This window comes from Aythya fuligula, chromosome 2, assembly GCF_009819795.1.
Source record: "Aythya fuligula isolate bAytFul2 chromosome 2, bAytFul2.pri, whole genome shotgun sequence".
In the NCBI taxonomy this organism is placed as follows: Eukaryota; Metazoa; Chordata; class Aves; order Anseriformes; family Anatidae; genus Aythya; species Aythya fuligula.
Genome location: NC_045560.1, coordinates 89,587,734 through 89,611,816, shown reverse-complemented (window position 1 = coordinate 89,611,816; position 24,083 = coordinate 89,587,734). Strand labels below are relative to the sequence as shown.

General features: G+C 40.5%; 1 protein-coding gene across 4 annotated transcripts in view; it reads right to left on the bottom strand.

Annotated features, from left to right (window-relative positions):
- FHOD3 (formin homology 2 domain containing 3) overlaps positions 1–24,083 on the bottom strand; it is a 374,500-nt gene that overhangs the window by 322,617 nt on the left and 27,800 nt on the right. For all 4 annotated transcript variants that reach the window (XM_032181589.1, XM_032181586.1, XM_032181590.1 and 1 more), the window contains exons 2-3: positions 20,640–20,746; positions 4,880–4,944 (exon numbers count right to left, since the gene is read on the bottom strand). In XM_032181589.1, the coding sequence (XP_032037480.1) occupies positions 4,880–4,944; positions 20,640–20,746 (172 nt within the window). The remainder of the gene's footprint in view (positions 1–4,879; positions 4,945–20,639; positions 20,747–24,083) is intronic.

The following is a 24,083-nucleotide window of genomic DNA, read 5'->3' as shown; positions in this document are numbered from 1 at the left end:
AACCACGCTGTCTTTTCAACTCTTCCATACTATACTCACAAAAAGACAAAGCATTTTTTTTTCCATCTCTATGTACCTTTACGTCCCTGCAGCAAAGTGCCAGATGCAGTTATTGACTCGAGCCTCGATTTTGTCTCCAGGAAAGCACGCGGTTCCACCGGGAAGGGACTTGCAGCTCAAGCACTTGGAGCAAAAGGTCATACCAAAGGTTCAATGTATGCGTAAATAGTTGCAGGACCTAATCATATCTGCCCTAATACATACAACAAGTCCACGTAATGGGAAACAGAAGGGAAAACTGTACATGGAAAAGAGGACTAGATGCATATTTCAGCCATGAAAGGACAAATAAAAACAGCTGGCTTGCACTAGCCCTGTAGTTACAGCTAGCTTGTAGCTTCCCTCAGGTACAGCAGAACAAAAACAACTCAAAGATATTTATGGCCAGGTTTCATAAGAGGTATCAAGAGCAAGATGATGTCAAAAAGGCAGCCCAAAGATCTGCGTGAAAAAGATTAATATTGGTGCTAACATGGCTAGATAAAGCAGATGCCCTAATAACAGGGGCTAGAAACAGCTGCGGTGCTGCACGGCCAACGTTACATCACATTCTTGGGAGCAATCCACGGCTCAGCACTCGTGGAAGGATGGGGAAGGGCAGGCACGCTGTAGATCCACTAAGCTCCAGTAAATCTGGAGCTGCCTATGTGCAAAAGCCAAGAGAATGGGCTTATAAAACAGTTATGATGACTAATAATGAAGCTAGATTACACATTTTAACAAGACCCTTGCAGTCATAGACTTGTACGCTGTGTAAGGACCTACCTGGTTCAAGCTACAAACTTAATACTCAAGTATCTATGCACACTGGTGTTTCTCGTTTAGCAGCAGATGAAAGCAAGACTTCACATAAATGCAGGACGAGGCTGTAACAATCCTAAAGTGTAATTTTATAATGAAAAAAAAAAAAGTAACCAACCAAGGTCATTTTGTTTTGTATTCCATTTTTAATAATGGACTGATGTAAAGGAGAAGTAACATTTAATACACCTTGCAACATTTTCTGTTCCTCCAAGCTACATAACTCTGGCCAATCCCAGGCCAATACATGTATCCAGAACTACACATACCATCAATATTAGCATTTTTCTTGTATTACATTGTATTAACACCTAAATCTCACTCTTTTTTTTGGCAGAAGCATTCTAAGCTATTGTCATGGGTGTGCCCAAGCTCGTTCACAATATTGAGCGTAACACTCCTAAGGATTCAGTCCCAAACCTAACCTTTTTAAAAGAGGACACAGGACTCTTGGGCTAGGTACAGCACACAGGAACACAATAGCAAACGGTGCCTTTTCCCTCAGAGACTACCCAGGATTTTGAGAGGAAACTACTAAGAAGCAACCAACAGGCCCACGAAGCACAAAGGAAGCAGCAGCTGAAGCAAACAGAGCTGTCCAAACAGCCACGCAGCAAAGGCACCAAGCCCAAGAAAAGCAGAGCTCAAACTCCACAGCAGCTTTAAAACCTCCCTGTCAGAGTCACTCTGACTAAAGTCTTCCATTTAGTTTTAAGGGCAAAAGTTTTTGGCCCTGCTGGGGTTCCCACTTCAGAGCTACATCCTTCATTTACATCGGACTTAATCAGGGCTTCAGCTGAAGCCGTGTAGTTGTTAAATGTATACAAATGAAATTTATGGTAAGGCACAACTAAATATAAAAAAGGAAAGTCACATGGCTGCCAAAAATACCAGAAAGACTTTTCCCACAGGGTATTAAGTCACAATAAATCTAATTGAAATAAAAGGCTAAATTTGACAGATTTGGGAAAAAAAAAAAAAAAAAAAAAAAAAACACTACAATTGACATTGTAAAATTTAATAATTGATCTTCCTCCACTAAGTACCCTTAACATCAACAGGTGCAAGAATACCTCTGTAATTTTCAGTTATCTAGATTCTATGAGCAAAACTGGTTTCAGCAAATCTTTTCTTATAAAAGAACATTGTAAATATGGCAGTTAGTACAAAAAAAAACCCTCACTTTCATATTTGAAATTATCTTTTAATTAGTACTGACATTTTAATCAGGATCAAGCCAAAAATGGGAAAATAAGCAGAGCTATATTTAAATGAAAATTTGCTCCTTGATGCTGAAAGTCCTTTAGTCTAAGCACGTGACAAGAACTCAATTTGAGAGAAAATCATATATATACCAATGCATTAAATTGAGGTGAGATGTTTTGGAGTGACTGGTATGCAACAGAGCAGAGAACACTTCTCCCTCTCAGTTTCCACACACAGGTTATTTATTCATTCCCTGCCCTGCTAAAAAAATAATAATAATAATAATAAAATAAAAACAATCACAAAACAAACCAAAACACACCACCACATTTGACTTGGGGTTTACTAAAGCTTCCTAAGTCTTAAAAAATACTGGCCTGTAGTCAATACATCCTGACACTAAGGCCCATTGAATCCCCTGGAGAACTGAAGCCACTAATGCTGGAAAACTTTACTTGGACATCTGAACATAAACAGCTGTGCATTTCCCACAATTAAAAGTATAACATATTGGAGAGAAGAAGATGTTGGTGCAGCTTCCCAATGGGAGAATTTATGACATGGAAGCTATTTCTGTACACCGCTTGGCTCTTTAAAGCGATTTACAAACCTTCAGTGCAAGGATGGCTCTGAGGCAAGGGCACTACAGAACAAGCCAAGACTCCTCAGAAGGCAGCCCTGGCTACCTGGTGTTGACTTTGCACAGTCAGAAACATTTTTAACCACAATGCTTTCCAGGGATAACGTGAAGACAATTGTAATTCTAACAACAGACAGGTGGGAATGAAAGAAAATAGTCAAAGCAAGATGTTTTTATGCCACGTAACAGTATCTCAGGTTGCTCTATCTCCTGGCTTCTGCTCCAAATACGTAACGCATTTTTTAACCTCAAAACCTAATACTTCTGAAACAGAAGAGACCTAACAGGCAGCTGACGTGAAAGTACATGCAGGATGAAGGAAAGCAACCACTGACAGAGAAACAACCCTCCTGTCCTGTGACAAGTTTGACTGGCAGACACAGTTTATCACACAATGCCACTATTAAGAACTGCAGAGGGTTCCTGACTGCTTCATACGAATACATTCCAAAAAAATAAGGTACATTTAATACATCAAAATGAAAAAGGAGAGAATAGAAACTGCATTACAACAAACCATGGGCTGAAACAAATACTTACACTGAAAATCTAAACTTCAGGAGGGGGGCTGGAAATTAGAACCAGATCTTGCATTTGGCTTTTATGCCTGTACTGACCCGTGCCAAAAACCCACATCCAAACACACCTCAGTTCTAGGATGCTAAAATCTGGACTCGAGTTTTGCAGCCTGGCTTCCTCTGTACTCAGAGCACTGACTGCATCGCTGCTGCCAGAGCACAGCAGCACCTGACAAAGGAGCACGCTTCCACACAAGAGCAATGACAATACACGCCCAGTAACATGCCTAATTGCCTGCACTAAGCTTGATCGCAAACAGATCAAAACCAAGTAGCCACACAGAGAAGCTGGCAACAGTTCCTGAAATTTGGGAAAATTATAGATTTCACATTAAAAGTGTTTTATAAAATGTCAATGCAGGAATCATACAGCATCTTCTCACGCTGCACTGGTCTGTATTTGCTGAAGATATCCACAGACCCAACAAAAACAAGCTTCCCCAAGCTGTTCATAATTTCATTCATATTTATAAAATCAGCCCAGACTCTGCACTATCTCTGTTTCTCCTCCAATATTTAACACACAGGCTTGCTCTGCTGTAGTTCTCCAACAACAGTAGTAATTGGGAATCTGTTCCTGCATGATGCAGCCTGAATTTTGCACTCAATGGTAGGTATTTGAGGAATTCTGTAGGTTGCTCAGACTCAGTTCAAATTCCCATAAAAGCCATTTCATAACACGTCCTGGGGGCAGGGGAAAGAAGTTTAGATGTACTTAAAGCCTGAACCCTCCAACAGCAACAGCACTGTGGATGTAACACAAACTTTGTTATTCTTCTTTTATTAAGGAAGGTGTCTATGTTCTAATGCTTCAGCTGTGATCTCTTCAAGCAAATCCATCCACGAGGTAAACAAGTTAGGGTGTTGAATCTACTACAGAAAAACTGAAAACAAATCAAGCAACTGTGGCATGCAGATAAAGGATTTGATTTTAAACCAGACATCTCTAATATCTCTCTTAACATTACCCAAACATGAGCGTGAGCTCTGCCACCAGCACTCAGTGAAACACGCTGGTCTGTAGAACAGCAGAGAACATGAGCTCTGTGACAGCACGTCTGCTTCCACGCAGGCAGTCTTAAAGCTCTTGTGACACACTTTATTAATTCAGACTTTTCCTCGTGACAGCACTGTTTTAACCAGGGTACTTCCAAGAAACCAGCACTGCGATAATGACAGTAAGTAGCCAAGATCTGAAAGACGTGAAGCAGTAAATATTACACGCTATTAAAATGCTGTAGCTGCTGTGAGCCAACAATACCTCAGATTTCCTTCTCAGTTCAGAACACCATCTTCTTTAGGCACATACGAAGGCAGCAGCAAGACAAATAATCCAAAATTCTTCTCCAAAGCATCTCCAACCATCACACTTCACTTTCAAGTGCTATACTTCTCTGAGATGTTTAACATCACTAAAGGATAATGTAACCAGTAACAATTTTACAGAGCAACAAACACAACAAGGAAATAGATGTACTGGCCTACAATCCTCAACACAGCAAGCCTGATTCATATTCCCTAGATGTGCTTCAAAGGGATCCATTTTGTCTATTTTTTTTTTTCTCTTTTTTTAGGCATGTGGAACTTCACTTACCGATGCAGGCATGGACTCTCACTGACAGCTGGGTCCTCAAAATTATACTGTGCTTCTTGCCCCTCCTGAAAAGTAGAAGAAAAGAAAAATATATGAAGACATAGGCAGGAGATAGAGGAGTTAGGAATGAAGGAGTTTAGCTGAGCTTGGGGAAAAAAAAAAAAAAAAAAAAAAAAAAAGGATGAGGGATAGTGTTGTGGCTTTTCTCTTTGTTTCTTACCATCCAACTGTACTTTAATTGACAATAAATTACTTTTCCATAAGTCAAGTCTGTTTTGCCCTTATAGTTATTGGTAAGTAATCTCCCAGTCGTTATCCCAGAGTTTTTCCATCTTGTTTTCTCCCTGTCTTGTTCAGGAGGGGATTGCAGCTAGGGGTGCACCTAGCAGCTAGTCCAAGGTCAACTCAACAAAAAGATTCTCTAGAGATTTATATTAAAGAAGTATCAAGTGATGACTGCACATTTTAATTTTCACATAAATACTTCAAAGCTAGAGTCAGATGTGAAAAGAAAATGCAAGGTCAAGGTAGAAGTTGCTTAAACTTTCATAATTCTGCTCACATACCCTGATCTGTCATTGAAGTCCCTACAATATATCCTGGGCTGCACCAAAAGCAGCGCGGCCAACAAGGCGAGGGAAGTGATTCTCCCCCCTGTCCTGCTCTTATTAGACCCCAACTGGAGCCCTGAGTTCAGCTCTGGGGCCCCCAGCATAAGAAGGGCATGGACCTGTTAGAGAATGTCCAGAAGATGTCCATGAGGATGACCAGGATACTGGAGCCTCAGTCATGCTTCATGATTCTGCTGGGAAATTTCAGGGCTCAATCTTTTGCATGGACATCCAGCAAAATTTCCCACTGGATAACTTAATCAGAACAAAACCATCGTTTTCCAGAAAACAAAGGTTCTTCCCCACCTTACTGTATTTCAGCTTTCTGTCCATAGTTGTTATGAGGAATAAAAATATTTTTCATTACTTTCAACAAGAAAATAGCATGCTTTATACTACCTGCTAGAAAACTCTGCAGGGAAACCATGTTGGTAAAGTAGTGACAGATACTTTCAGAAAAACATCACTATCAAAAGGAAATGAGAAAAATAAGCATAATAAACAATTTATGAAGTGGTTAATATGAAATTATGTACCTGCTAATAAATGACTTGGTTCTAGTTTCCAAATGGCAACCTTTTTCTCTAATTAGGTTAAAAAATAAAAGTAAAAAAAATCAAACTTTAAATCAAATCAGACTTTAATTGTTCTGCAAGGACAAAGCAAGAAAAGTATCTAAGTTGCCTTAATGCTGCTGCTCTTCCCCCACAAAAATGGTCTGCAGTCTAGACTTGAAACTTTCCTGGAGAAATTCCAGCATTAGGACTGACTCCCTGCCTACCTAAACTCCTCCTGCTACTTCAACTGGACACCGTGCTTCGCTGGGCTTCACGGCCTGTGAATTGCTCCCAGCTGTCCCTCTCAACAAGGATGCCAGGACACCTGGGGAATATTTAATTCACGAAGTACTACAGGAATCTTTGACACAGTAGAAAAAGATGTTAGTGCTACCATCACTTGCTGATGTTTCAAGTTCACCTGAACAAGACTCGCCATATTTGTACTATGGTATATTTAGTAACTCATCCAAAGATGGTAGTATTCTACTCACCCCCCATTACTTGAGATAAAAGGAAGAAATCTTTTATGGAACGAAAAGATTAATGTTTTGTTCCAGGTGGTGGTGGTTTTCTTTGTTTATTTAATTTCCCCACCCTTCCCTCATGGTTTCCTTGATTTTCTGTTTTCTTTGACAGGAAGGGCACCCAGGACTCTTGAGCACTTTTGCCAAAACAAACTTACACCGCCACCTTGCCCTTTACTCCATCCCCTGCCCTCCCCAGCACCAGATTCAGTGCAGAGAAATGCTTCTTTTCGCCTGCCCTTCCTTGATGGATTTGCTTAGCCTGACTTATCCTGGCCAGTCTTACCTTCAAAGGCACCACAGTTCTTCATATCACTGAAACCTCTGTAAATGGGAAATAATTTTGCTAAGCTCCTTGGGTTAGATGCTCTCCTTCATGAAGATGCCCCTGACTGCCAAGCTGCAGCTGTATCCATTCAGTTACAAGACAAGGAAAGAACAGATAAATGCAGCATGCCATCAGCAGAACAGCTAGCTGCTCCATCTGCTCTCAAGATTCAAAGCTGTTGGCAAGCTGAAGTACCCATCCTCAAAGACAACATCTCATGGTAAGGTCCCAAGACAGCTGTGCAATTAGATTGCTCCTTACACACACAGCTTCAAATGCATGAGTGAGCCCATTGACCTTGACAGAACTACTCAGAGGCTATTCATAAGCTTCAACGCATGTTTCTTTGAGCAAGGAAAATTATCTATTTAAATGCACTAAGTCTGTATCAGCTTCATTTCCTGGCTTGTAATTCATTTTACTGAAAACTTAATAAAGAAAAAAGGGGGAGGAGGAAACCAGTTGACCACGTACATTTCAAAATAAAGCACAAAACAACCATTATTGCTCAAAATCTTTTGTTTTGTTTTGTTTCAGAAATTTCTTTCTCCAGAAACATTGGGAAAGTCACTCAAGACTTGAGAGAAACTCAGTATGAAAGAAGGTGATGACAAAAGAAGTTACACGATTCTCAAGATGGATGTTGAGACAGTAGAGTAGGAAGGAGATCCTAGGAATTAGATAGAGCCAGGAACAAAACAATGTGAGAGAAACAGAGAAGAGTCCTTCCTGCCATTCGTTTACACTGAGCAAGAGGCTCTAGCTGTAGCTTAGGCTGAATTTTCCAGCACAGGCAGTAAATCCACTGCAACACCCTATTAAGGGACAAGAAAGTTACATGCAATACAAGTCAGAATTTAAAAACTTGCTCTCAATGCAGTTGAATTCAAGTTTTTCTTGTACAATCCTCTCATGATTACACCAAAACTCTACCCACTGATCTGAAACCAAAGCAAAGCTCACTTGCAATGTTATTCCTATTAGTGTCCACAATGCTTTATGTTATGTGTAGGCCGCCCGACCAAAATCAAAGGCCTGGAGAAGAGAAGACTGAGAGGGGATCTTATCAATATACATAAATATCCAAGGGGAGGGAGTCAAGATGACGGACCCAGACTCTTCAGTGGTGTCCAGCAACAGGACTAGAGGCAAACTGAGACAGAGGAAGTCCCCTAGGAACATGAGGAAAAGCTCCTGTACTGTGAGGGTGGCAAAGCGCTGGCACAGGTTGCCCTGAGGGGCTGTGGAGTCTCCGTCCCTGACGATCTTCAAAACCCACCTGGACGCCATCCAGGCCTGGGCGGCCTGCTCTGGGTGTCCCTGCTGGAGCAGGGGGCTGGAGCAGGCGGCCTCCAGAGGGCCATGCCAGCCTCTGCCATGCTGTGGCTCTGAGACAGATGAAGGGAACTCGATCCTTTTTCCAGAAAGTGCCACCAACCCACAGTAAATAAAGGCAGAGGATAGAGAAGCAAAACCAGCCTTTGGTCGCGTTAACTATTGTGCATGAAAACTGGCATCAGGTTTCTGTAAATTAAGTAACAATACGGTAGCATTAAATATGAGATTTCAACTCCTGCACGGGGAAGATTGATTTGATTTGTTTAAAGCCATTGTTTACCTTCCACCACACCAAGCCAGCGGGATGGTAAGCTGCCAATTCAGGACAGCAACACCTGAATTCCCCCAGTGTGAAGTCGTATTTCCTAGTATCCTGCACGTGATTTTAGAAAGAAAAAAAAACAGCTTATATTTCTACCTGAAAACAAGAAAAAATTCTTATGGAGATGTTCTTTACATGCATTTCTTCATTTAATAAGAGCGCTAATAATTACACAGACCAAGTGTGAAGGACAGCAGTCTCAGATCTTTCTTTTAAAAATAAAGACATTTGAATTCCTCCCACCCTCACCCTTTACATAACAAAGAAAATCTCCAAAATTTGGCTTAGACAGCCAGTTATATATTTGGCTTAGACAGCCATCAATATAAAGCTCATCTTACTTGGTTTCATAGATTATTGCCTAGGAGCAGGCCAACTAATTTCCACAGCATAACAGAGCAGTTGGGCTAAAAACAAAAAGGATTCAGAAATATATGGGGGAAGAAATTATTTCAAGTAAACAGGTTTGATTTATTTAAAACAAAACCTATGCATGTCATAAAGACTACACTTCTACTCTTACCTAGGGCTTATAAGGCTTGCAGCTGTCTTAGAATGACTTTGGGTTTGTTTGTTGGTGTTGTTTGTTTTAATGTTAAGGAAGCGCCAAGAAGTATTTATAACCTTAAGACCAATATTAGAGTAGGCAAATTTTACATCATGTGATGATCTCAGATTCTGCTAAGATCTACATTGATGTCAGATTCGTTATTGCTATTGGACTGTCTTTGCTATTACACTGTCTTCTCCATTGTTATACAAGCTCAGTGTCAGTAAATCCCTCACAGCAAGGCCAACTGTGAACCAGGCAGTATTAGATAAGCCAGGCATCCACATAACTAGCCCAAGCCTCTCTGAAATCTGTTATTTCCACCATCTTTCATAACCACTAGCAAAGCAGACACCAAGTTACCAAATTGAGGTTAACTAACACTTCAGCTGTTGCCCCTTCACCCCAAGGAGAGCATCAGGCTGGATTGAAAACTAACGTCAACTTAGTACCTGCGTACATCTACCAGTTCATAATAAGCACTGGAAATGTTTGCGGATTTGGCCAGCACATAAAGCCAGCCCAACCTGACAACTTCCCATATAACAGCTCTGCATCTACTACTGCCTGACGTAACAATCCAAATGTTATGAAAACCTATCTAACACAGATGCAGCTCTTTAGCGGAAAGTTTTCAGAGCACACATGCAGAACACATGCTTTGCGTTTTCTTACAGCCTCTCACAGCACTCAGGTTTCCTGGTGTACCATCAACCTCCCCCCAGTAATCACATCCAGGTTTTTCAAGAGGAGTAGCTTAATGAGAACAGCATCCAACAGCAATCCCTAAGCTCAAGAACGAGCCACTGCCTCCTCAGAGCAGAGCCTGGTCAATAGCATGCCACCAGAAGCAAACGCGTGGCAACGGGCCTTCCCTAAAGCATGGTATTTTTACAATGCAGCTGGTTTTCACGTCTTCGTTTCAGCACCTATACACGTCCATCTTCACTTGCACACACCTTTCAGACAGTGAAAAATGCTGCTACAATGGGGTATTACCTCACACTCAGTTGCTTCATAGTTTAAGTTATTCCCAATCAGAGGAAAACAAACTATTCCTTGTTGTGTGTGTAGAGATGGAATTTTTGCAAGAGTTCAAGCACTCAAGTCTATCAGGTTTTCCCTGAAAAAAGATATGCAAGCCAGATAGTACACAATAAGAAAAGTGTTTCTTAATCTGCCATTAATCAGACAGTATAAATCCTGGGCTTTGATTTCAAAGCCACTAAGATATGGTTTGAGTGCAGTTTCAATATGATATGCTTCCCCGTTTAGTTGTAGATTGAAGAAATGCAAAAAATAAAAAATAAAATAATCTGATACTTAAAAAAAAAAAAAAAAAATGCTGTGTAAAAGCCAAGAGCATGCACGTGCAAGGAGAGAGGAATTAAGAATCTCTCTGAAAGTCATCATAAAGTCATAACCAAACAAATAACCTTTGAGGGTTTTGTTTGTTTTACTATCTGACCATTTAATTGTCACATTCTCATTAAATAATAGAAACAAAGGGGTCAGGAGCGTGTTAAACACTAAGAAAAAAAGAGTCTCGGATGTTAAAATTTACCTCCAAGTGCACTACAAATGGATGACAGCAATAGTAGCTCTTTCTGGTACAAGAAATAGTTAGAGGCAAACACACAAATTCATCTTTAAATGATTTCAGTAGACTTTCCAATCTTACCTCAGTTTTTCCACCAAAAAAAACTTAGACTGAAGTCATAATATGTCTGCATCCTGTTCTTGCAATACTCTTGCAAGTCATCTAATCATTTCACAGAACTTTTATTCAGAGCATTGCTAGACAATAACACACGGACTAAAGCAAAACCCATTCAAACGGATAAAAGTAGGCAGACACTAGTCAGATGATAATTCATTCTTTATTAAAAAAAATAAAATAAAAATAAAAAACACACCCTAAAACTTTACCAGTGCAGGTAGAAATAACTCCTACAGCATATTCCCAGAAAGAGGACTAAGCAGGCAAAATGCTGCAGACTAATGAGCAAAAACAACAGTATGCAATGGAACAAAGTATGCTGAAACTCATGCACTTTTTCCCTAAAGATTATTCCAATATTATTATGTTCTGTATTTTCCAACATGAATATAACAACTAGCTGCCTCATTGCCTACTAACAACCTATACACCATGCAGGGAGCAATTTGTGAGTGCCTGTATAACTGTGGCAGGGAGGACTATACACAGATTGCCACTGCAAGGTCACAGTCTTTACTCCCACCTGCTCCTCCCAAGAACAACAGTAAAGGGGCAGAGTTCTCCTTTCTTTTCCTTTTAAAATGGAAAAGAAATTGGATGGAAACAGAAGGGGGAAGAAGATGAGAAACATCAAAAAGGGTCAAGTAAAACCTTCAAGGGATTCACTAAGTATGTCTCATGATCGACGTTAATAGTTCATAATTATTCTTACTAATGTATTCTGAGTAAATGTTGATAAAGTCTTCTGTGTACTTTACCACAAAGCAATGATTTTTGCCAACAAAGAGTGAATCACTTTCATACGCTATGAAAATGTAGCAAGCCTAACGGGGGTGGGGGGGAGACACACATCTGTTTCATTTGTTCTTTTCAGTAGTTTCTGTGCAGGCAAACTTCAGGAGCTGGAATATGAGAATCTGTGTCTCAGCTCCCTTCCCCCTGCTTTCTGAATCATCATGATGGTCATTTCTCTGTTTCCAATGCCTCATTTTCCACACAGTAAAACGATAATCTTCTAAAGGCCCCTGAAATTCTTAAGGGTTGTCTGCTGCTTTCACAGTCTGACAGTGACCATTTTTCAAGAGCTGTCCTTACTCACATACAAAGTTTTGTGTTCCTTCCCTCCCCAAAAGCTGATCAAAATCTCAACCCATACACACTTGTTTCAGCAGTAAGTTTATTCTGTCATTTTGTGAAACACTGTTGTCATTTTCAGTTAAAGTTCCATCTTTATTTATGCATGAAGAAAACACGGACTTTACTCTTTGCCATCTCATAAAGAGATGTGTATTAGAAGTGCTACTGTAATTATAAGATTGCTTCTGGGTTTAAAAAAAAAAAAAAAACAAAAAAAAAGGCTTGTTTCCTCACTTCTTGTCAACTTCGCGTAGTATTCATCTGCAGAGATAACATCACTTGCCCAGTGCTTTTCCAGCCTTAAGTTATATATTTCCCATTGCTGTCAGTAACTGTCAAACTGGCTACACATTCCTCACAGGCAACTTTAGACTGGGTAATTTCTGGTCGTGTAGTATTTGTGTCACCTGCACTTTGACATTCATGTTACATTTGGATTTTCACTTGAAGCAACAGATGCCTTAAAATAAACAGGACTTTTGAAAAGGGATAATAGAAATGTCTTTACTGAAAGGGTTGCGCAGCATTGGTACAGGCTGCCCAGGGAAGCGATTGAGTTACCACACCTGGAGGTCTTCAAAAAAACGTGCAGGTGTACAACTTAGTAGCATGGTTTAGTGGTGGACTTAAGTACTAGGTTAAAGGTTGAACTAGATGATCTTAGAGGTCTTTTCCAACCTGAATGATTCTATGATCCTATGCTACTGATCAGCCACAAACCTTGGGACTAAGAGGCAAGGAAGAAAGTGAAACAGATCTCCCACTGCTGCCATGACGTGGCACTTCCACCTCTTCAGGCAGAGCTCCTCCGGTGCTTCCAGTCACGCTGTGGGACTCAGCTTTGCTTCCAGGAGAACAAAATGACAGATTGAGCTCATTAGAAAAACTGCTTCTGTCCTGCAACTGCAGCGGGCACCCACACCGTAATTTTCATTCGCACAAAGACCCCTACTAACTTACCCAACTTACAGTACTAAACACAGCTCTACTCTTTTCATAATTAAAGTAATCAAAAATGAGCTTGGAAAAATGTAGCTTTAATGATTTTTACACAAACTTTTCCCTTCTACTAGAAATCATGCTCTAATACCTTGAGGAAGAAGCCCTAGCTTCTGCAATTTTTCCAGTTTAATTGATGATACTAAAAAAAATAACAGCCTGAAGATGAGATTTCCCAAGGTGACAGAAAGCACACGTCGAAGAGATGTCCTACTGACCTAATCAGCCAGCTACACGCTCTCAGAATGTGAGCAGTTTAACCAGACTCAGCAACAACTATTTTAAGGCTGTCCTACCTTGCAGTAGGAGACACACATATGAGTACATGTATAGGTTCTACTTCAAATTGACCAGTATACTTCCTCAGGTTTTCTTCCTGTTTTTTTTTTTGAACTTTTCTATTTCATATTTGGCAAAGGCTGCTTCATAATTTGACATCTTAAACAGTGTTTTGCCCTCAAGCCAAATCTTGTTTCTCCATATATTAATCCCACTTCTGAAATAGGCTTTGCATTTATTGCTGGGCCACCAATGCTTTTGCTAGCAAGCATAATTACTGAGCAATAAACATGAAAAAGCAAATTAATATTTGCTGTGCTTGTTTATGTTCTTAACCCCTGGCATAGGTCACTAGTTCCACAGCTTCATTACAGGAGAGCCTGGGCTACTCCCGGATTTGCTGTGGTTTGAGCTGTTAGTTCCTCGCTGCAGGTTAAACCGGAGATTCTTTTATTTATTTATTAAATCAGAAGTGGATTATTATTGCCTTAGTTTAGCCAGTGGGAAAGCAAATAAGCAAACAAAACCCACACACCAAGTACACGGGCAGATGAATTCCCATGGGATAAACAGGAGTGTAAACTTGCTTATACAAACCCACTTTGTACTTACCACAGGGTGAGAGCAAGCACACGAACAGTTGCTACGGAATAGGAAGTGTAGCAAGTTCACAGCTTTTACTAATTACCCAGCAGAAGCTCGCCTGGCTGCTTGTGTGCTCTGGGCAACTCCACACCAGTGTGAAACTTGCAACAGCAGACAGCGGGTGTGCAACATTTTCCTGCGGGCTGTTGTTCAAGGTTTGGACCCTCACGTTGATCCTTCTCCTCCCAAGAGGAGTCGGGCTCTGAGCAGCCCTACAGCTCTTCCTGGCAGCCCTATCAATGATCTGTTTATGCAGAAGGGAAGGGATCTCCTCCTTGCAAAGTGAAAAGCAATACATTTCCATGCCTCAGGAGCGGCTCACTTTGTGACCTCTTCGTCAGTGAGGGTGGCAAAGTGCAAATGCAGCTGATGGGGAGCTCCAATGTTAAAAAAATATATATATTTTTTTTTTTAAATAAAATAACTGGCAACAGTTGTTTCTATAGTTGTTTTTCTCTAAGTTTCCACCTTAAAACATTGGGCTCCTCAGATATTTGCATGTGCAAACCTGAATGCCAAATTAGACTTTATGTTAAGAAGCATTGTCCTCGGGAAAGCTGTAAGAGTCATTCACACATCTGTTGGTTTGGCACCGCATACAGCACGCAACATGCTGAGAGACAGCTAAGCACAATATTTCCACAATACATTTTGCAGTGTAAATGATTTTGAAAAGCTCAGTACGTTCATTTGCCAGTGATGATCACAACAAAAGAGTAGATCTTTAAACGTTTCCAAAATATCGAATACAGATGTAGACGATTCCCTCTATAGCAGGGCTGTGAGTAAAATCTAGGGCAAAGCAGGACACAGCTACTGACAACCCCAAGCTATAAAAGTCACCACCTCACCCCCCAATAAATAAATAAATAAATAAACTCACACCAAAAACCAGACTGCAGAGCATTTTTAGGGCTTGCCTACTGTTCTGATGCAGGGAAAGCAGATGGAACCTGAAATCCTGAGATTTATTTCATTTTGTTGTCAAGGAATATTGCAAAGCAATTATGGAAATTAATTTCTACAGTTCCGCCTGAATATAAATTTCAATTTATTTTTTTTTTTAAATAAACAAACAAATGCTTTTAGGACTAAAAGAACATAAAGAATTTTAAAAGCTACTTGAAGTTGTGAACACATGTAGGAACAACTACTTCTCTCCAGCTTTGGGAGGGAGGGAACCAAAAAATCTGCAACCTATCCATCCAGAAAAACTATTTAATTAGAAACCTGAAAGCTTTATAACCATTTCTTTTGCAACAGAAAAGTTTTGGCTAATCATTCACTTCAAAATGCAATTCAACATCTTCATCTGATGCGTTATAGACTGGAATACTGCTGCCCTATAGAAAGTCATGAGCTTTCCAAGGCTTACCATAACCTCTCAGCTATATGACAGCGCAAATAGATCTAGACCCTAACCAAAAAACAGGAGAAACAGCAGAGGGGTCACATTTAGGGAAATCCTTCAGCACAGCAGGCTGTTCAGGACCTAACAGGGCCAGGACAACACAGTCCTTTGGGTACTTTGCCACTCAGCCCCACGCAGCAGCACGTTCGTCTGGATTTCTGAGCCTCTGCACTCCTTGCATCTGCACAGTGGATAAGGACAAGGGATGTTACACAAGATACAAATACCTTAAACAGAACATGAGACTTCCACACCCCACCTGCTCTAGGTACACATCCACTTCAAACAATTCAATCCATCTCAATATGAAGAAGTTTTCTTGATGCTGTTTTAACCTGAAAACCTTATTTCCTTTGTTGCAAGTTTCTGTGACCATTCATCACTTTTTTTTCCCACATTCAGCATTTCAGAGTAATAACTAGGCATCACAGAAATCAAAAGCTTCAGGTGATCAGGTGCATTTTGCAAAACACAGATAAACCATTACACTAAACTATTCCAGTCTCTGCTGTTTGTAACACCGTGACAATCTTACATAGGCACCTCTCTAACTTATCTTGCTATTTGAACTGAGAAACATTAGAGAAGATGACAAAGTTGGAGAGAAAGCTGTCGGAAGTCAAGTCTTCCAACACAAATATACTCTGCCCGAAATAACACAATATCAGTGTATGATCTGCTAGCTTGCACTACTGCTTCAAGATATGAGCCACATCATTTTTCTTAGGCAAAAACTGAAGTCAACCTTCAAGTGCATTCTCAGCTTCCTCATGCAAAAGAAGTGACACACAACAGGAGTTTTAATTTCTGTAACTGAGTTAACTGCAAAGTCTAATCAGGTAAAAAGTACAGTACATAGGCATCAAAAAAATATTACAGATCCCTGCAAGACTTCCCTGCCTTCAGCAGATCCTGAATCAAGTCCAGAATGAGCAGCATTGAGGGGGAAAGTGTGGGGAATCCAACTTGGACTGAGGTTCAGTCAGCAGAACTGGTTTGAGCCAAGGAGCGTGAAAGGGATGCAAAACCATCAACAGTGAAATGATTTGTCAGAAATACTTCAAAACAATCTTTCTGCTAAATAGAAACCTTCAGAATGTCTTCCCTGAGGAAATCCCCATCGCTTGCAGCATGCTGTCTGAAGAAGCTTTTGTGTTCTGTGGTTCGGGACTGTGTTACCTTGTAGGCTACCACTAGGGTCTGTTAAGACTTGCCCACAACGAGAACTTGGACAATTATTGTTAATACAAACACACAAACTTCGTGAGAGTTCTTGCTCATCCTACAAAATCGCAAGTAAACAAAGGGGAAGATCATTATCTGTCACAGACTCCTTAAAGGAGCAGACAGCCAACTCAGCCTGCCTCCACGTTGCCTCCTCACACAATTAGTGATTCACAAAACAATTTGTGTGAGAATAATAATAATTGACAAGAAATGAATACATGCCAGGCTTGAAGAGGAAGGAAATTATTAGGTGCTCTTATCGACCTGTCTCCTGACCTTGATACCTTCTGCGGGGCCAGCATTTCTGTGGTCAGCCCCAGTGCTAGGCCAGGCTGTACATCCTCCCCATCCCCAACAGAGATGCTCCTGCTCTCCCCAGTCCCACAGCTATGCAACAGACCCGTGGATGCTGGAAAACAGTCCTGGCCCAGGCTGCATTTCACTCACCGTTAGCCCTACAGGCTAAAAGGAGCTGGCTTGTGGGTTGGGTTTTCTCCTCCCCTACACAGAAGTTTAGATTCTCCTGGAGCGGATAGCAACTACTAAAAGCATGCTTTCATTGTACTCAGCAAGTGAAGATGATTCATTCAAAATCATGTATGGGTGCGTGCCCTTCTCATCCCTGTTATTTACAGTTTTACATAACAAGATTCCAGCCAAACTGCCACCATCCTTTTCTTTCCTCCTGAAGAAAAATCCTTCCTATTTTTCCAGTATGTTCATCCCATCCTTACTACAGTAAAGAGATGCCTACCATCTCCCACACCAATAACAAAAAAAGAAAGTAAAATTGTATTTCCTGAACGCTTTATTTCTTTATTTATAAATCTCATTTTAGCAGTGTGCTTAAAGTATTTTTATATGTAAATAAATAAATAAATAAATATAAATAAAATCAATTTTAACAGTTTTGCCAGTTCAAACAGGAACATTTGGGAAAAAGTTGCTGAAAACTAATTCCAGAACGTTCTGGTCACTTTTAATAGGAATTTAGGATCTAAAATTTAAACAAAAAAAAATGCCACAAATATCCAGCTACTAAATCCTTCATTCAGAGTTCAGCAAGCTTCAGTGACCCTGATGAGCACAACAGCCTTGGAATGGTAGAGGGGCAGATCCTGAGGTAGCCTAATCTCAGAAAATTAAAAGCTTTGAAGATTAAGAGCAGGACCTTGAAATGACCCAGAGAGAAAGAAAGAGACTAAGTGGTTTCTGCAGCCAGTCACTCGCAGAAAGCAGGCTGCTAAGCCCCAGATGCCCTCAGCCAACTCTCCGGCTCAGGAGTATTCCAGCTCAGTGCTTTGGTCTCTGCAGGGGCAAAAGATCAGAGCCACAAGTCCCCAAAACAGATTTTAGTCTGCCAGAAACTTTGTATGGCAGCTATCCTATGTCTAATTTTCATTTTTTTTCCTGGATAGTTTCACAAGAGTTGCATTTAGTCTGAAGTGACAAAGTTACCGAGTCATACAGGGAAGCTACCTCACAGATTTCAGAAATTTTGGCTATTGTTCTTATTTTTCTCCTTGTTTATTTTTATTACAGAGAGAATACTCTCTTTAAACATGGACAAAAGCGGGATGCAGAAATCCATGGCTGAAGCCTAACCAGTACTGAAGATACCAAGGTCACTGCATTTCATGGGCTAAATTTGCGCTTTACACCTTACGGCTCTCCTTACCTTTTACACAGAACCGTAATCAGTCTTGCTTTCAGCACACAGTTCCCTAAAATGTCAGCTCCATTCCTGAAAAGCTGTTGACAAGTCAAATTTTCCTCTTGCTTCACATTCTGCCTGACCAGTACCTGCTTGTCCCTTAACCAATTACTCCTAAATGCAAGGTTTTGTACTTCACTAAGCAGAATCCCCTTGCAGCCAAGCAAAATGTTAAGTTTTCAAGGCTCCAGCCTGCAAGCTACAGGGTAGATGTGTGCGTGGAGGGGGAAATATGGAACTAAAATTCCTTCAACAATTTATGTTAAAACACAACCCCCATGTCATTAAGCAGCACTGCTGATAAGCACACTGTAGGAATATACACCCACAGCTACTAGAGGGATAACTTCAGAGAACAGGGCAAAGACTGATGAAGGCAAGGGCTACACAGCAGAAACTGTTTTGTTTCATATGAACCTTTTAGTAAAACTATTACAATAATCATTTGTATCCCAAGCTTTTATGAAGCTGAGCATATGAAGGTGCATCGTACCTCCCTACCCATTCTTGGCAGAGAAATAGAGGAGCTCCCAGCACGCTCCACGTGAACTGGCAGCACAAACCACTGCAAGAATTAATTGCTCAACTGACAGCCGGTTGGTTGCACAAGAGGCAGCCTGCACATACGTGCAAAATACACAGAAATATTACCTGATTTTTCAGATCAGATCGATACCATAGTCATGCAGTCCCCAGATACAGTTTCACATGTCCAGGTGCTTTGGTTTTTTTGTTTGCTTTTTTGGGTGTTTGGTTTAGGGGGGGTGGGATGGAGTGCTCGTTTGTCTTTTCTTCCTTAGGAGAGCCACCCCAGACAAAATTAGACTCGTGTTTCAGGAACAGTTCACATCATGGATTTTATACACCCAAAGGCAGCAGAAATTAAAACTAAGCTGGAAGGAAGGTTGCCTGCAATTGTGAGTGAGAAGTCTGGCAGGAAAAGCACCAACTGGCCTCTGGCTTGCCAAATTGCTCAGTGATGACACTGTGGGGTATCAAAGGCAATGGAGTTAAAATTACCAGAATTATCGTGGAGACATCAGTGGAAAGGAAAAAGAAATGTGAGGTGACAACTCATTCATGCATACAAAGTTACTACAGCATTGTAAACAACCATCAGAAGACTGTCCATCTTTACTTGATTTTAACTTATTATCAAGTTAGCAGGGAATAAGTACTTCTCATTCTTTTATGCAGTGATAAAAACTGCTTTAAACTGATGACTAGATCAGCTTCTACACTTCACGCTCCTACTGAATAGGAAGCGATGCTCAGTTCAGCTTTATTGGCTACTCTTATCTGTTGAGCAACATTCTTTGTAACTGCTTTCATTTTGAACCATTTCTTTGTCTTCCAATAGTTATAAAAACATGCCCAAAATTGGTATGTGTGAAAGGCATCTGTAACATTATTTAAAAATCTTCTCCATATAAAATAATCTTCAGAGGCACAGTTTCAAGTTTTAAGAATTCGTATTTGTATTCATCAGAGGCATGACAGCTACCACAAAAGGTAGAGGAAACAGTAAAAGGGCTACACCTCCTAATGTTAACAAGCCCTGACCAATTAAGAATGCAGTTAATTTCCTTCTGGCACAGCTACGTTACTCACATGCACCAAGTCTATGCCAAAACGCACCCATGCAATTAATAACAACTACCCAGTCCAATATAGCAACAAACAAAGCTAAAATAGCTTTAGACTGTCTCTTCATTTTACATTCTGAGCAAGACAGTCACCTGAAGGCCCAGAAAACATCCTTTTGTTTTCACAATTCTCACCACAGATAGTTTATGGAAAGCTGTGTTATAGCATCAAACGTATGCCAGCAATTCAAGAAAGAAAAAAAAAAAAAAAAAGGCAAGACAAGGATCATCAAAAAACAGTACCATCACCACAGAAAATACCACACACCATGAGTCAGAGTGGGGAAAAAAAAGCCAATACAAGATTTTTCTTCAAGAATATATAATAAGGACTTAAATTTCAAGGCATAAAGAAATTAAGTCTGTAACTTCAAAAGCACACAACTTGAATGTATTCTTCTACTCTGGCTGTTATCATACAGGTTGGTACCTCTGAGCTCCCAGAACTAACCAACCCCAAAGAGCAATAATATGGATTAGACTAGTCTCAATAGTCTTCCTCACAGATTTCTTGTAGTACCATTTCTCTAAAAGAAGATCGCATAAGTGAACATAGATGAAGAAGTCAAAAAGTTCTTAATTACAGAAGAGGGGGGAAAGGGGCTCATATGCTTACTAAGGAAATAATTTTACATTTTCTGTTCCTACGTTGACCTGAATGCACCAAGTCAACCACAAAAGCTCCCAAAACCTCAATGCTTCCAGGACAAGTATGCTTATTAATCAAAATTTAGCAAACATTGACTTACCCAGCATCCTCCTGGAAGCCTTCCAACTCATCCCTTTGTTCTGCTAGAGTGGATTCTAAATCCAGATAGGTACCGTTGTGAGACAATTGTAGAGTGCAGTCATCAAGCTGTAGGACAAAATTCAGAACATCAGATTTTAGCAGTAATTTTTTGACATACCTCTAACATAGGCTTTCCGTTTTCCAGGTCCAAAATCTCCCTAAAACAAACCATATGTTGGAAGTAGAAGAGAGTGATGTTAGACATTGTACACAATCCCAAGTCCACGTTCACTAGATAATGCTTGGTCACTATGATAATTTGTAACTTAAAAAGCCTGAAGGAAGAGCTAAGAAGCAACACAAACTTCTCTCTCACCATGACGGCCCAGTGCCAAATTACAAGAAACAAGGAAAATCCCTTCCCAAGGCAGGGAAACAAGAAAAAGGGCAGGTGGAAATACAGGGTGTCGTACCTTCCTGGTAGGGAAGAAGTGACCGTCCACCTCAGACACCCTGGGAAACCCTACCCAGAAGCAGAGGAGCTGCCATCACGGAGCCCAGTCTGACAAAAGCTGCTGGGGACCTCGGTGTGTCACAGTGCTGGGGTCCTTCTGTAACCAGTTCCAAGTTCAACAGTATTGTAGCCCCAGGTGTTTCACATTACTAGATATACAATCCAGCCTCAGGTTGACCTGCCAAACACGAGACATTTCATCCCTCTGGCTGTGGCAAAACAAGATGATGGCCCCATTGCATACCTCTCAACCCTACCACTGTCATAGTTGCTTTTTTTGGAGGGGGGATGAACTTGCAGCCCCACGGCAGAGACCACTTTGGGAAGAGAAGAACTATTCTCACCATACCAACCTGCTGTTGCAGGTGGAAACCAGTTCTTAGGAGGGGTTAGCAAGGGTCCAAAGCAGCCAATGAGTCAAAGAAATGACACTTTTAACACTAGAAAATAGTTGAAACTCCATCTAAGATGAACCCCCTGTTTATCACCTGTCCAAGAAAAAACACCAACAGTCTTCTCAGGGCCATTCTGGATTAGCTGCATTGGTAGTCCTGCAGAAGAGCAACTTTTTAACATGCAACTGATAGAACACGACTTTTGAGGTAGCCCACATCACTGTGCTGAGCACTGTTTACAGCTTGCAAGAAAAAGTTCATTTTCTGGAGAACGGAAAGGATAGAGGGAAGAGGTGAAGCTGCATTTGAACCTGTTCCACTTTTTCTTTTCTCTTTTTTCCCCCTCAGTGAAAGAGTAAGCACACCAAATAATGCAGCATGAGTTCTCACCCTGACTCCTGGGGATTAAAGAAAGAAAAGCACCTCCAGGCCCAGCTCCCTGATATTAAGAATTACAACAGTATTACTATTCTGCATCTCCCTGGGTACAAAGGATATTATTAACCTATGCTAATTCAAAATACACTCTTTGGAGAAGAAAGACTAAATACTGCTCTGGGAAACTTTTTCCCAGTAGCCCAGGATATCAAATGAAATGCTAATTTATTCAAAGTAATGCCAAAAGGCAAACTACTAATTAGATAAATGTTCTGCTGTCACTATGGAGATTAGGAGATTTGCCCACAATTCCCAATTATACTGCACAATTAGGGAAAAGGAACAGTGCCTTACTAATGTCTTCTGACTTTAGTGTATAAAAAGCATGATGAGAACAGGAAGTACTTCGCGTACAAGATAAAGGAAAATAGCGCATTCTACCTATTTTCATCTCATCTCCATAGTTTCAGCTCAACATAGTATTCGCCCAGGCTTTAAAGCGTTGTTCGCAGTATCCATTTATCCATTAATAGGAGTGACTGCAATTTCTTCCATTACTGTATCTTTTATTTCCCTTACTTAACAGTGAATCTTGCCAGAAAAGTCTCTCTTGCTTGTGTACACACAGACATGAAAAGGAGCAAAACAACACTTTGAAAAGCAGCAAGAACTAATGCAATAAACTCTGGAATCACCCTTACATAGGGTCATTATGCTGCTTCGCATCTTCCCTTTCAAGCTTCACCAGTACTCGTATTTTATAGACAGAACACACAGATTTGTTACCTTATGATTTTTTTTTTTTAATTAGTAAATCGCCTGCCTTTTTCAACACAAAGGCTGGCCAATGTTCACTCATTAGTGCTTATTAGTAGCAATTCAAGATGTTAGGTCTCTCCCTTCTGTTCTGTGTTAATTCCATGTTTATCTAACACACATCACTTCTTCCCATCTCTGGAGACCCTTGCAGACAGCTTCTATCTAGCTCATTTCGGACATGCTCTTCCCATTGATCACAATTCACATTAAAAATCTTTATTAGCACACATATTCTCCAAGAATGATCAAAAGGCAGAATCCATAAAGAGTCTTTCAAAAATATTTAATAGAGCTGTTTTCCATAACCATGAACAAGATGGCTATTCAACTTTTTAGAAGTTATTTCTGTTTATTTCACTTTATTCTTTACTATTCTTTTTGACTCTTCAGTATTCCCTACTGGTCCCAAAACTCAGACAAGCATTTTGTTGTTGTTGAGCTGCTCAACTTGTTAATACTACTGCTGCAAGGCCTTTTTTTTTTTTCCATAAACATAAAAAGCAAATTTTTCTAAAATCTCTCTTGCCAGTCCTTTCAAATCATTAATCGCTTTTTTCCATCACACCTGTGTGTTGCCCAGAAGAGCCAAAAATTTTATGTAATATAACAAAGTAGTCAAGGTGACATTTACAATTTCTATTTTGTGCATCGTAAAAGTTTGTCGTCTTTTAATTGTTTCCAAAGTACTCAAAAGCTTTAAAAAAAAAATTGAAACAGAATGATAGTTTCATCAGAAGAAATTTTTATCGATGCCCCAGTGAGTCATCACCGCAACTAGAAATTCTTTAAATAACCCTGAAATAGAGTTTTCCCACAGATAATTATATCAGGGAAATGTAAGAAAAAGGAACAGGAAGAACATAAGAAGACTGTAAGAGTATGAGCAATAGTTATACTACAAGCTTATAGTTACACTGAACACAAATAATTAAGCAAAAGCAAGCAAACTGATTAAGCTGTTAAAATACCAGAACACTTAAAACCAGCGTTTACTAATCCCTCATCCGCTGCCATTTAACTGCTTTAACATTTAACGCTGCCAGAGGGAAGCTCCAGCACACCATACCCGAGGAGAGGTGTCCTGCCCTCAGTCCTTGGCCAGGAGTGGGCAGAGCGAGGTCAGCCCTGCTGAGCTCCTTTGCCCTGCCCTTGGGGGGTCCCCATGAGCCCAAACGTTACCCACTTGCCCCATGAAATCACACAGGCAGGGCAATGTCAAGCCAGCATCTCTTGCAAATGCTCCTTATGGGCCACCAGGAAACAAAGAACCTGGCACAGAAGCTCAGTCGGTCATTATCTTCCGCAGGGAACCAAATTCAGTCAGTTTTGGCTAGTCCTTCAGCCCATGGGGCCAAAA